Source organism: Jaculus jaculus, chromosome 21, assembly GCF_020740685.1.
Source record: "Jaculus jaculus isolate mJacJac1 chromosome 21, mJacJac1.mat.Y.cur, whole genome shotgun sequence".
Taxonomy (NCBI): Eukaryota; Metazoa; Chordata; class Mammalia; order Rodentia; family Dipodidae; genus Jaculus; species Jaculus jaculus.
Window position 1 is genome coordinate 10448205 of NC_059122.1, and position 12445 is coordinate 10460649.

Here is a 12445-nt window from a genome sequence, read left to right on the forward strand (position 1 = left end):
AAATCTTTTTCAAAAATGTGGCCATATTCAAATTGGCATACCTTAGGGATTGCATTGAAGTCTAAACACAGAATGTATTTCTATTTCATACATGCCTTCTACTTGTAGCCTGAAAGAAATGTGATACAATACTTTTGGTGGGCTTTGCTCGTATATTTTTCTGTGACCTGACCCAGGAAGTCAGGAATGGGCAATCATCTTCCACTTGTCAAATCCTACCAATACTCAGGAAGTTCTGGATTTTCAGAATCAGGTTGGGCCATCTATAACGTTGTCAGTTAAATATGCAGTGGTGACGTTACTGTCTCCCTTACCCGGGTCACAGAAATGGGGTTCTGAGGATCTTCTGGGATTGGCAGGGAGAGAAGTGAACTATTTTCCCGCCGGGGGCCCTTCCGGCTTGCTCGCTGTCAAGGAGGGAATGATCATTTCTTTGTATGAACCCTAAAGGTACAGCCATGGCCCTGGTCAGAACAGAGCGTGTGTGCAAGGCGCCTGATGGCCAGGCAGTCAGATTCTCCCTCTTCCTGCCATTAGCTCGCGTTGTAGATTGCCTTAATTAGACACTTGTACATTGGGTCTGAAGACGAGTCGAGAGAGGTTTCTGCTCAGTGGACAGGTTTGCACAAAAGTGTGTGATTATATGCCTTGCGTGATTAAGTCAGGCCATTTGGTTCCTGGCCAGAGACTCCCTCTCATTCCTGAAGCTGAAAGCGTACGCAGATTAATTTCTACATGTATCTTAAAGGGTCCCGCCACTGCTGTGACCAAATGCTCACACACTGTGGGACGGTGTCTGTGGGAATGGAGTTCCTGAAGTTATCGATAGTGTATATACGAGGTTGGTTTTGATGTCCTTCCTTGTATTAAATGAAATGTTTTCTGTTCCTCCATCTACGTTTTTTTTTTTTGGTCCCAAAGATACATGCTGTATACAGAAAATTCAAATCATGACCCAGGTGACCCGGGTGACCGGGTGACCTGACCTCTAGGAGAACCAGTTTATTTATCTACAAAAAAAAAAATAAATAAGAAATGAGGTGATATCTACCTCTCAAAGGTAGTGCTGTTGGGAGCATTAAGTGAGAAAGGGCCATGAAGCCATCCCTTGCTGTGATTCCACATGGAAAGTTCTGGTATGGTAGGTCTCCCCCTGGAGAGAAAACCCATCATGGGATTGCATCCCTGCCCTTATCTCCCAGAAAAGAGAGAGATTTGATGGTGCGTAATGATGGTGAGGTATTATTATTGCTAATTAATGAGAGGCATTGATCAAGCCTGGATACACAGCTAGACACACAGACACAAAAATGGACTCTGACTGTACCTAAGTATTGCTTTTCCATCCGAACGGTATAGTAAGGAGTGACGGTTGTAAACGGAGGGTAGAAGTGACTGTCCTGGCACGCGCTGTTTGAAAGTCACGTCGGCTGTCCTGGTTACATGGTTTTCTTTTTATCCTTTCAGGCTGTGACCCAACTAGAACTTTTTGGGGACATGTCTACTCCTCCTGATATAACCTCTCCCCCCGTAAGTATACGTTGTCCTCCAAGCCCCCCAGCCTGGCCCTTTCTTTCCTCAGCCACACAGTGATGGGACTCTGGGCTTCTGGGAAAGAGGTTTGCAGCCACTCCGCCTCTGGTAACCCCTGTGACTTGGGGGATCTCAGCTGGCGATTCTGAGACTGCCTTGTCTTACTGCTAAAAAAAGAATGAATTAGGGCTGCAGGGATGGCTTAACGGTTAAGTGCTTGCCTGTGAAGCCTAAGGATCCCCAGTTAGATTCCCCAGGATCTACGTAAGCCAGATGCACAAGGGGGTGCATGCATCTGGAGCTCATTTGCAGTGGCTGGAGGCCCTGGTGAGCCCATTCTCTCTCTCTCTCTCTCTGAAATAAATCAATAAAAATAAACAAAACTTCTTAAAAAATGAATTAGGATAACTGCCTCTGGTTTGAAAAGCATATGAGACCTGGCATTCAGCAACTGCATAGGGAGGGCTGGAGAGATGGCTTAGCGGTTAAGCGCTTGCCTGTGAAGCCTAAGGACCCCGGTTCGAGGCTCGGTTCCCCAGATCCCACGTTAGCACAAGGGGGCGCACGCGTCTGGAGTTCATTTGCAGAGGCTGGAAGCCCTGGCGCGCCCATTCTCTCTCTCTCCCTCTATCTGTCTTTCTCTCTGTGTCTCTCGCTCTCAAATAAATAAATAATTATTTAAAAAAAAAACATTTAAAAAAAAAAGAAGGGGGTTGGGAGGAGACATAACCTCAGCCTAACGTGAGCAGGTGCTCTGGTGGGAAACGTGGGCCAGAAACACAAGCAGACAGACTCACCTGATGAGGTCTGCTGTTGTCATTGTCAGCCAGGGAGGAGAGGCCTCCTTGGCTCCCTTCCGCCCTTCCCTCTCCTCTTTCCTTCCTCTTCTCCTGCTTTCTTTCCTTTTCCTTGGTGCCCCCACCACCTGCTGGGCTCGCCTTTGCCAACCACGACCCCGTGCCTCCGGGAGCCGCTGCAGAAACTGTCCGGTTCCCAGCCACGGCTCCCGGCCCCCCCCCCCGGCGCGTCTCAGCCAGCGCTTGCGAAGAGGACAGCTTGCACACAGCCCTGACGAAAGCATGAAGAAGAAAACAGCATGAAAAGCAAACCAAGACAGAAGCAACCTGCAGCCAGCCTGTGCGGAGGCCGGGGCTGACACGGACCCCCCTCCAACTCTCCCCCCTGAGTGGCCCGAGACCCCGCTGCCCACGGCTGCCGCAGGGGGACCCAAGCACGGCTGTTCTCCTAATGTCCACTGCAAGCCACTAGGGAGGAGGCCACCCTTTCTGTCCCCAGGGACGCTGGAGCACTCGGCAGTTCCCCAGACCCGTCCGTAGACAGCTGCGGAGCGCGCCTGCAGGCCTGTGCAGCTGGGAACCCTACCCCCTGCCTTGCACGCACGAGTCCCACCGAGGACGCGTGACTCCTCCAAGGTCATGTCGAGAGGGGTGGGGGGGGGGGAAGGGTGGACGACAACGGCACTGACCGTGTGCCAAAGCGCTGACCCCGAGACTTGTGTTTCTGGACCTGACCCCCCCCCCCAAGCTCCAAATGGGTCCTAATGGGTATTTAAAATTCCTCCGAACAATGCCATGCACGAGCCCCCTCCTCCCCGCAAGCTGCCTGGTCTAAAAATGGCCCTTGTCTAATTGCTGTGGTTTCAAGATTAATTGCTTGCCCCAGTCGGTTCCAAAGGGGGTGGAGAACCCAGCACAGAAACCCCGGACTGAGCCCACAGGAAATAGCTGTGGATGCTGAACAGAAATGAGTACTTCTCTTGCAACCAGGCACCTTCCCCAGTTCATGCTGCAGACAAGCCTTCTGCGACGACGGGCCAGGAAGGGGCCCCGGGGTTCCCAGCTGCGCGGCAGCCACTGCGTCTGGTTGTCTCCTTGAAAAGATTTCCTGCTGTTTTCCAGAGCAGATTCACGGCAAACGTGGGGAGTCACCGGGACGCAGCCCTCCACTTGCAAAGGCTGCTGTTTGACTATTAAATGATTTTACACCTGAGCTGGTGCATTGACTCCCTCCCAAGTGTGTGGGGGCGCGCGCAGGCAGGCATGCGTTATGGATAACTCGGTGACCCCCCCCACAACCTGCCCCCCCTCACCCCAGAGATGAGGGGGCCCCCAAATGAAATGATTAGGCTGGCCATGTTTGCTGAGCAACTGACTCAGCGCCTATGTGTGGTGTTAATAGCAAACGGTCATTTAGATTCCTGGTCTCACTTCCATGTCCTGACAGCCAGGGGCAGTATCATTTTCAACATTTTAATCATTTTTTTTTGTTTATTTTTATTTATTTGAGAGTGGCAGGGAGAAAGGGGGGAGAGAGAGAAAGAGAAAGAGAGAGAATGGGTGCGCCAGGGCCTCCAGCCGCTGTACATGAACTCCAGACGCGTGCGCCCCCTTGTGCATCTGGCTAACGTGGGACCTGGGGAACCGAGCCTCGAACCGGGGTCCTCAGGCTTCACAGGCAAGCGCTTAACCGCTGAGCCATCTCTCCAGCCCCACTTTCAACATTTTAGGTAAGAGTCTGTCCCCAGCCCATGGTACTTGCAGCAACCAAGTGGCTTTGGACTCAGGCTGGCTCCAGCAGTTACCCCATTGGTGCCCCACCTGCCTTCCTCAGAGGACCTCACCCCTTTCTCTCTCTCTCTCTCTCTCTCTCTCTCTCTGTCTGGCAGACTCCTGCGACACCAGGTGATGCCTTCCTCCCATCGTCATCGCAGACGCTTCCGGCGAGCGCAGACATGTTCAGCTCGGTACCTTTTAGCACAGCTGGTCTGCCCTCAGGTAAGGCCCCCTCCTCCCTTCAGCCTCACTCAGCCAAGAAAGGGAAGGGGCCTGGCCTCCGGGAGGAAGGGAGCTCCCTCATCCACAAGGGGACTTACAGGGTACCTGTTCTATTTTCCAAGTATGCTTTTCAAATGTGTATACTACTGGGCCGGAGAGATGGCTTAGCGGTTAAGGCATTTGCCCGCGAAGCCTAAGGACCCAGGTTCGAGTCCCCAGGACCCACGTAAGCCAGATGCACAAGGTGGTGCATGCGTCTGTAGTTCGTTTGCAGTGGCTGGAGACCCTGGTGCTCCCATTCTCTCTCTGTCTCTCTCTCTCTCTAACAAATAAAAATAAAATAAATGTGCATACTATGGTCACAGTAGCGTGAGGGTAAGTTCCACGCAGGTGACATCCCAGGGGCCATGCCTTGTTCCCATAGTCTCAGACACTTGGTGCAGGTAACCTGGCCCCTCCATGTAGAAACTGTTCTGTCCTGGCGCCTAGAGCCACCAAGCATTTTGTACGCGTTTTACTTATGGGTTTGAAGTTGGCAGCATAAAACAGCAAGTGAGAGTTTGAATGTTTTAGCATACAAATCTGATGGTGCTTTTTTTTTTTTTTATAAATAATTACTTTTCATTATATAGCATTCGAAGCAAACCCATGCCATCAAATATAAACCTCGATTTTATTGTATGTAAATTAAAAATTCATACCCTGTTCTGAAATACATTTATTCTTCCTTGGCTGAACGACCACTGTGAGCGATTGAAGTTGTGGTGAGCGGGTCGCTTGCCGTTCACAGTCTGCAGGGAGTCTAGACATTTCTTGATTGACAGGTTTGCCGGTGGAACCTCTTTGACTCGTCTCTGAAATGGGGGAGGAGGTAATGGCTGGTTTTCTTCTTTTTTAAAAAAAACTTTTTTTGGTTCATTTTTATTTATTTATTTGAGAGCGACAGACAAAGAGGCAGATAGAGAGAGAGAATGGGCGCGCCAGGGCCTCCAGCCACTGCTGACGAACTCCAGACGCGTGCGCCCCTTGTGCATCTGGCTAACGTGGGACCTGGGGAACCGAGCCTCGAACCGGGGTCCTTAGGCTTCACAGGCAAGCGCTTAACCGCTAAGCCGTCTCTCCAGCCCCCGTTTTCTTTTCTTCTTAGTAGAGAATGACATAAAAACCTGCGGACGTGGGTGCGACCAGATGTGTCACTGAACATACAAATAATGTTCCCTCGGGAATGCCCCACCCTCCTGCACTTAATGTCACGCATTTGAGATACCCAAGACGGGAACAGAGATGGCAATGTGGGGGCCTCACAAACTCACAAATCCGTTCTGCTGGGTGCTCACTCTGGGTGCCAGGGTCCAAGGTGCTTGGGGCACACCACAGGGCTTACCATAGCATATAAGTGGCTTGTTCAGGAAGGGAACAAAGAAGAAGCCCAGGGTAGGGACTGTGGCCCAGAGTCCTGGCCGAGGAGGCCGTGGTCAGGAAATGCGAAAGGCCAATGGAGCGTCAGGCGGGCTACGGAATGGCTTGGTCCTTTTCTTTTCCTTTCTTCTTTCTTTTTATTTATTTATTCGAGAAAGAGATAGACAGAGAGAGAGAGAATGGGTGTGCCAGGACCTCCAGCAACTGCAAACAAACTCCAGACGCATGCGCCACCGTGTGCATCTGGCTTACGTGGGACTCAGAGAATAGAACCTGGGTCCTTAGGCTTTGCAGGCATGTGTCCCAACCTGCAAGCCATCTCTCCAGCCCTATTATTTTTAATTTTATTTATTTGAGAGAGAGGGAAACAGGCAGGTAGAGAGACACACAGAGAGAATTGGCATGCCAGGGCCTCCAGCCATTCTAGTCCACAAAGGAACTCCACAGACCTGCACCATCTTGTGCGTCCGGCTTGCATGGATATTGGGGAATCGAACCAGGGTCCTTAGGCTTCATAGGCGAATGCCTTAACCTAACTGCTGAGCCATCTGTCCAGCCCTGGCTTGGTCCTTTTCTAGTACCATCTGAATTCTCCGTGAAGGACAAAGTAACCATAGGTGCAGTTTTGTGTCTTTTGCTGTAATCACACCTGATTAACAATAGCATAAGACACTACCTCTGTCAGGTATCCGAGCTGCTCCCAAACCAGCCAAGTTGGGGGTGACTCTGCAGACCTTGGATTTAGTCTTTCTACTTAACCAGCCATCTTACAAACTATGGAAATGAGTTATTTAGAAAAAATAACACTCACCAATTACCTCCAAAGACTTCAATTTTTAGAACAAGTCTAAAATTAATTTCAATTAGCATATTTTTGTTTTCTGTCTCTTCCTAAAATATGCTTGAGATAGTCTCCAGCTGGTGTTCAAAAATCCCAGCAGTTGCTGTTTTGTCTCCATCGGCCTTTCACAAGTAGCCCAGCCAGGGGTGGGGACACAAGGCAAGAAGATGAACCTCATGACCCAGAGGGCGCACTGGCCGCTGGGGACCTTGGAGTCTGTTGTTGGGCCAGGTTTGAATCGTGGCTTAGTCATTTTTAATATCATTTATTTATTTAAGAGAGGCAGACAGAAGCAGAGAGAGAGATGAAGGGGCTGAGAGCATGGGTTGTCTCAGCATTTTCTGCAGCAAATTAACTTCAGATGCATGTGGCACTTTGTGCATCTGACTTTTACGTGGGCACTGGGGAAGCCAACCGGGGCCGTCAGGCTTTGCAAAGTGTCTCTAACTGCTGAACCATCTCTCCGGCCCTCTTTCTTTCTTTTCTTTTCTTTTCTTTTTTTTTTTTTTTGGAGAGTGGTTGTTAGTCATTCTTTTTAAATTTTTTTTGTTTATTTTTATTTATTTATTTGAGAGAGAAAGAGGCAGAGAGGGAGAGAGAGAGAATGGGCGCGCCAGGGCCTCCAGCCGCTGCCAACAAGCTCCAGACGCGTGCACCACCTTGTGCATCTGGTTTACGTGGGTCCTGGGGAGTTGAGCCTCGAACCGGGGTCCTTAGGATTCACAGGCAAGCGCTTAACCGCCAAGCCACCTCTCCAGCCGTAGCCCTCGTTTTGTAATAGGCTTTAGACTTGAGCAAGTAACCTATCAGAGGCAGGGTTTCCTCATCTTCATAACTGAGTTGGGGGGGGGAAATAAAAAGCCACCTACCAATCTTATAGGGATTAAAAGAAAAATTAAGAGCCTTGAAAAAAGTGTTGGTGCGCTGTAGATCACTGAGGTACAAAAGACTGTTGTGATTATTTGTACAAGTCAGAGAATGGGGGCAGAAAGGTTTACCTCCTATCCTGTCTTTTCTTTGTCTTCTTGGACTTTTTCCTTCGAGCTGAAGTCTCCACACAGCTGCAGAACATTCTATCAACCTTCAACGGAGTTCTTTCCTATGGCATGGGGTTAATGGTGATGGGCTGTGCTGGGACTTGCCTGTACTTAACACCTGCGTGCCAGAGCCTGGAACATTCCCACCGACCTCTGCCACTCACGTGTGAATTAAACAGACCTAGGCAATAGCTAACCTTGAGGCTTCCTGCATAGGTCTGCTCCCCACACACTGTAAACTTCAGTAGAGAGAGGACTTGGGTTTGTACTGGTTCATTCTCTGTTGCATCTGGAGAGACACAATCAGAACCAGGCAGCCAGCGTGGATTTTTTGGGGGGTGAATGAGTAAGTCAGGTGAGGTAACGTGAATAAGAGGTACCTACTGTACAGGCGTTTTATAAATGCCAACGATGTGGGTTTTTTTAATATTTTATTTTTATTTATTTATTCGACAGAGAAAGAGGGAAAAAGAGAGAGAGAATGGGCACGCCAGGGCCTCCAGCCACTGCAAATGAACTCCAAATGCGTGCACCCCCTTGTGCATCTGGCTAACGTGGGCCCTGGGGAATCGAACCTGGGTCCTTTGGCTTTGCAGGCAAATGCCTTAACCACGAAGCCATCCCTCCAGCCCTGTGTTTTGGTTTTTTTAAATAGTTCAGTCTGCTATGTCCCCAGATAATGGGGGGCTTGTCCCAGAGCCTGTCATCTAGTTTTAAATTGCAATTTTCAGCATTTCAAAGAAAAAACAAACCCTCCACTTCAAGGTGAGCATGCGGGTGTTCCCTTCTTGTTCACAGCAGGGAGATGTGTGGTGGTCTGAACTCCATGACACAAACTGACGGGCCTTGGCACCCACCCCTTCCCCTCTCCACTGCTGCACATTAACGCACGTATATAGCCAACCAGTTGTTAAGTGGCGGCCACGGCGGTCACCAAAGGACACTCTGAGTCCCGTGCTGCCACAGTCATGGTACTGGGGTGTCCCATCAGACACGCGTCGGCCCTGTGGCCAGAGAGTGGTAACCCCGGGCCTGGAGCGAGCTCAGACTGCATCCCCCTCCGCGCGCGAGGGAGCTGTACAAGCCCCCTACATGGCACCGATCTCCCTATACCGCCTTTGGCTCTTTTGAATATTACCCCATGGTCCGGAGCAGATGGCAGGAAGCCAGAGAGATGTGCTCATAGCTCTCTCCAGAAACGTATGTGCAGCCCATCTGCTAGTCCCCTGTAAAAAGAAGAAAAAAGAGGAAGAAGAAGGGAGAAAGAAAAAAAGAAGAAGGAGGGAAAGATGGTTGGAGGAAGAAAAACGTGCCACTGAAAGTGAAGTCACCGGCAATCACAGCACTTGAGGATCTCAGCGTCCCATTGTCCTGGGAGATGGGACAGTGAAGACGTCGACTCCCGTGGACCTGCCCAGCACCCAGGCTCCTGGGCCGTGCCACGTGCCTGGACCTCAGGCTCAAGACCCTGGAACACAGCACCAAGGACCCCTGCCCTGTGGTCTACCGTGGGGGTTCATCTGAACTGTTTCTTTCTTCTTTGTGGTGGTCAAAAAAGCAATCCACAAGCTGGAGGGATGGCTTAGCGGTTGAGGCGCTTGCCTGTGAAGCCTAAGGACCCAGGTGCACTTCTCCGGGACCCATGTAAGCCAGACACGCAAGGGTGCACACGCATCTGGAGTTCATTTGCAGTGGCTAGAGGCCCTGGTGTGCCCATTCTCTGTGTGTGTGTGTGTCTGCTTGCCAGTAGATAAAGAAAAGGAAAAAAAGAAATTAAGCTGGGCGTGGTGGTGCATGACTTTCATCCCAGCACTCAGCAGGCAGAGGTAGGAGGATCGCCGTGAGTTCGATAGTGAATTCCAGGTCAGCCTGGGCTAGAGTGAGACCCTACCTGGGAAAAACATGAAAAGAAAGAAAGAGAGAGAAAGAAAGGCAACCCAGGTTCAGCAGAAAGCATGCTTGGAAGTCTGATGTTTCCGCAGGGAAACCGTATGTGGTAGGACACCCTCTGTAGATGCAGCGTTGACCACAGGAAAACATGGCTCCCGGTCAGCCATGTAACCCAAGGGGACAGCAGTGGAGATACTACGTTGCACTAGGTTGCCAAGCTAGGACACTCTGCAGGCGAGCGTTCACCCTACAACACGTTGGGCTTACGGTATGTCTAACCCCATCAGCAGTCGAAGAGTTGATGTATCTGCATTCTAGAAAAGTAGTGTGGAGATGGATGGGTGCCTACCCTGGGTGCATAGGGCCCAGCAGAGGGCTTACCTCCTGCTAGGGAACGGAGTGATAGCATGTGTAAATATAGTAGTCTGGAGACAAATGAAAAGGCTGGAGAGTTAACCAAGTTTCCACTCATACTCCAGGGTCATGGACAGCTCTGTGGTCAATACGTTTCTGCGACGGACGCCTGGTGTCCCCTTTGTATAGGAAACATGTGCAGATGTCTCCCTTAATAGCTCGGAATGAAAGTCACAATGTAACCTACCTACACGGGTTTTTGTTTTTTAAATCTGTATAATGACTTAATGGTACCATCATTGAAATGAAATATAATGTAAATATATTGTAAAATATAATAAGAACATGCAGTTCAGTAAGGAAATAGTCTAGTGTGACCAAATTACAAGGCACAGGAAGTGATTGGATGATCTTACCTGAGGGCGGAACCTCCTACGGAAGGGACAGCCACACATCCACAGAAGGGTCCTGGGGATCAGCCTGTGAGAAGTACTTCTGTCTACAAACCTTATCGTCGAAAAGGGCAAGCAGCTCTTTAAAAAAAATTTTTTTCACCGGCTGTGGTGGCGTGTGCCTTTAATCCCAGCACTCGGGAGGCAGAGGTAGGAGGATCGCCGTGAGTTCGAGGCCATCCTGAGACTACATAGTGAATTCCAGGTCAGCCTGGGCTACAGTGAGACTCTACCTTGAATAAAAACAAAAAACAACAAAAAAATTTCTTTATTATTTATTTTATTTATGAGAGAGACAGAGGGAGAGAGAATGGGCGCGCCTGGGCCTCCAGCCACTGCAACTCCAGACACGTGCGCCCCCTTGTGCATCTGGCTTACGTGGCTCCTGGGGAATCGAACCTGAGCAAACGCCTTAACCGCTAAGCCATCTCTCCAGCACCAGAGTAACTCTTGAATGTCCCAAATTAGTCGAAACACAGTCTTCCCTTAGTGTGCCCACTTTTTTTCATTCCTGGAAGATTACAGGTGATGAAACTGAAATTCCACGATTCTCACCACACCTAAGGTTATGTGATGGAACGTGTGCATTGAGTCATAGACTGGGAGCCCCTTAAATGCCAGCAGGGACTAACCCACTGTGGTTACCATAACAACCGAACTGTAATCCACACATTTCCTCATCACCCCTAGGGGGCCCTCCCACGGAAAATAACTGAGCTGTGTTACAGTCAGTTGGAAACTGAGACGCAGACCCAGTCTCTGCGTTCCTACGCCCCTTCACCATCTTACTCAGAGCAACGAGACTTAAGAGAATCTCAGGATAGTGTGTGTGTTTTGTTCGTGGATGCCTCAGATTAGGCAGAAGGAGGCCCATGTGTCCTGTCACACCCTCCCTCTCAGGGTCACGGTGGTGCAGAGGTGGAGAATTGGATGCCTTGCCAGGAAATGCCCAAGCTTTGACTATTGATTTGATCCTGTTGAGAGACGGCCGGCTATGAGATACAGCATGGGTTGAAATACCCTATATGTGATGTGACCATTGCTGTAACACTCATCGTCATCCCTTTGGAGGTTACCAGGATAGCCTGAGTCCATGCCTCTTCTTGTTCTGAGCTCACTGCAATGCGCCTACCTATAAACGCCTTCTGGCAACTTTGAAAATGCTTCTCTTGAGAAGCTACTTGTCCTTCAGACTTAACTATCCATGCAGGTGGTCACTATTCCCCCGCCCTCTCCCCAGAGATTCATGAAGACCACCGAATACACAGGAGAGTCTCCAGTGGGCCCACAGTGTGCTAATGTATTCCATGGTGGGCTGTGTCCTTTGGCTATCAAAGAGCGGAATTTGGTCTTGGCCATCTGAATGAGACAGCGTGACCCGCAGGAAAGATGACCAACTTTAGGGACTGACCATCTCAGTTTAGATCCTCATCCTACCTCATGCAAGCTATATGACCCTTAGCAAATTGCTTTTCCTCTGTGAACTGATCAACTTTCTCATTGGGAAAAGACAGATACTGCTTCCTGACATACAGGGGTTTGGGAAGACATAAGACAATAGACCATGTACACTATTCGGGATTTGAAAAATGAAAATCATTGCTGTTAATATTTTCATTATAACAAATATAATTTCTGTTCCTTGTAAAAACGTATGCATCTTTGCCTGAAGAGAATAATATGAAAAAATTATGGTAGTGATATATATAAGTATATTGTTATGTATAAGTATATTACCCTGGCATTTTGTAGTACCCAAATGTACCACTGTCTGAGGTGCCCTGATCGGATAATAACCTGCAATTTTTACTTTCTAAGAATAGAATAATAAAAATAATAAGCTACCACTTACTGCACATCTGCCATATAAGTAATAGGGTGAGTCCTGTGTAGGCTTAATCTGGGTCGGGTCATAGGAATAGCTAACATTTCCTGACTCTCACTGTGAGTCAAGTGTAACAGCCTATACCTTGACTATAGAATTTCAACCTTCACCCCAGGCCAGAGACAGGAGGTATTGCTCACTCATGAGGAAGCAGAACCTTGAAGAGGTTGAGAAGCATTCCCCAGACGGTATAGCTAGGAAGTGGCTGTCCAGATTCCCCCTAAGCCTTTACCTCCCCG

At 49.3% G+C, this 12445-nt stretch overlaps 1 protein-coding gene across 4 annotated transcripts in view; it reads left to right on the top strand.

Annotated features, from left to right (window-relative positions):
- The window catches only part of Dab1 (DAB adaptor protein 1), a 1267233-nt gene that overhangs the window by 1236664 nt on the left and 18124 nt on the right, over window positions 1-12445 (top strand). For all 4 annotated transcript variants that reach the window (XM_045139320.1, XM_045139318.1, XM_045139319.1 and 1 more), the window contains 2 exons: window positions 1468-1530; window positions 4220-4328. In XM_045139320.1, coding sequence (XP_044995255.1) covers window positions 1468-1530; window positions 4220-4328 — 172 coding nt within the window. The remainder of the gene's footprint in view (window positions 1-1467; window positions 1531-4219; window positions 4329-12445) is intronic.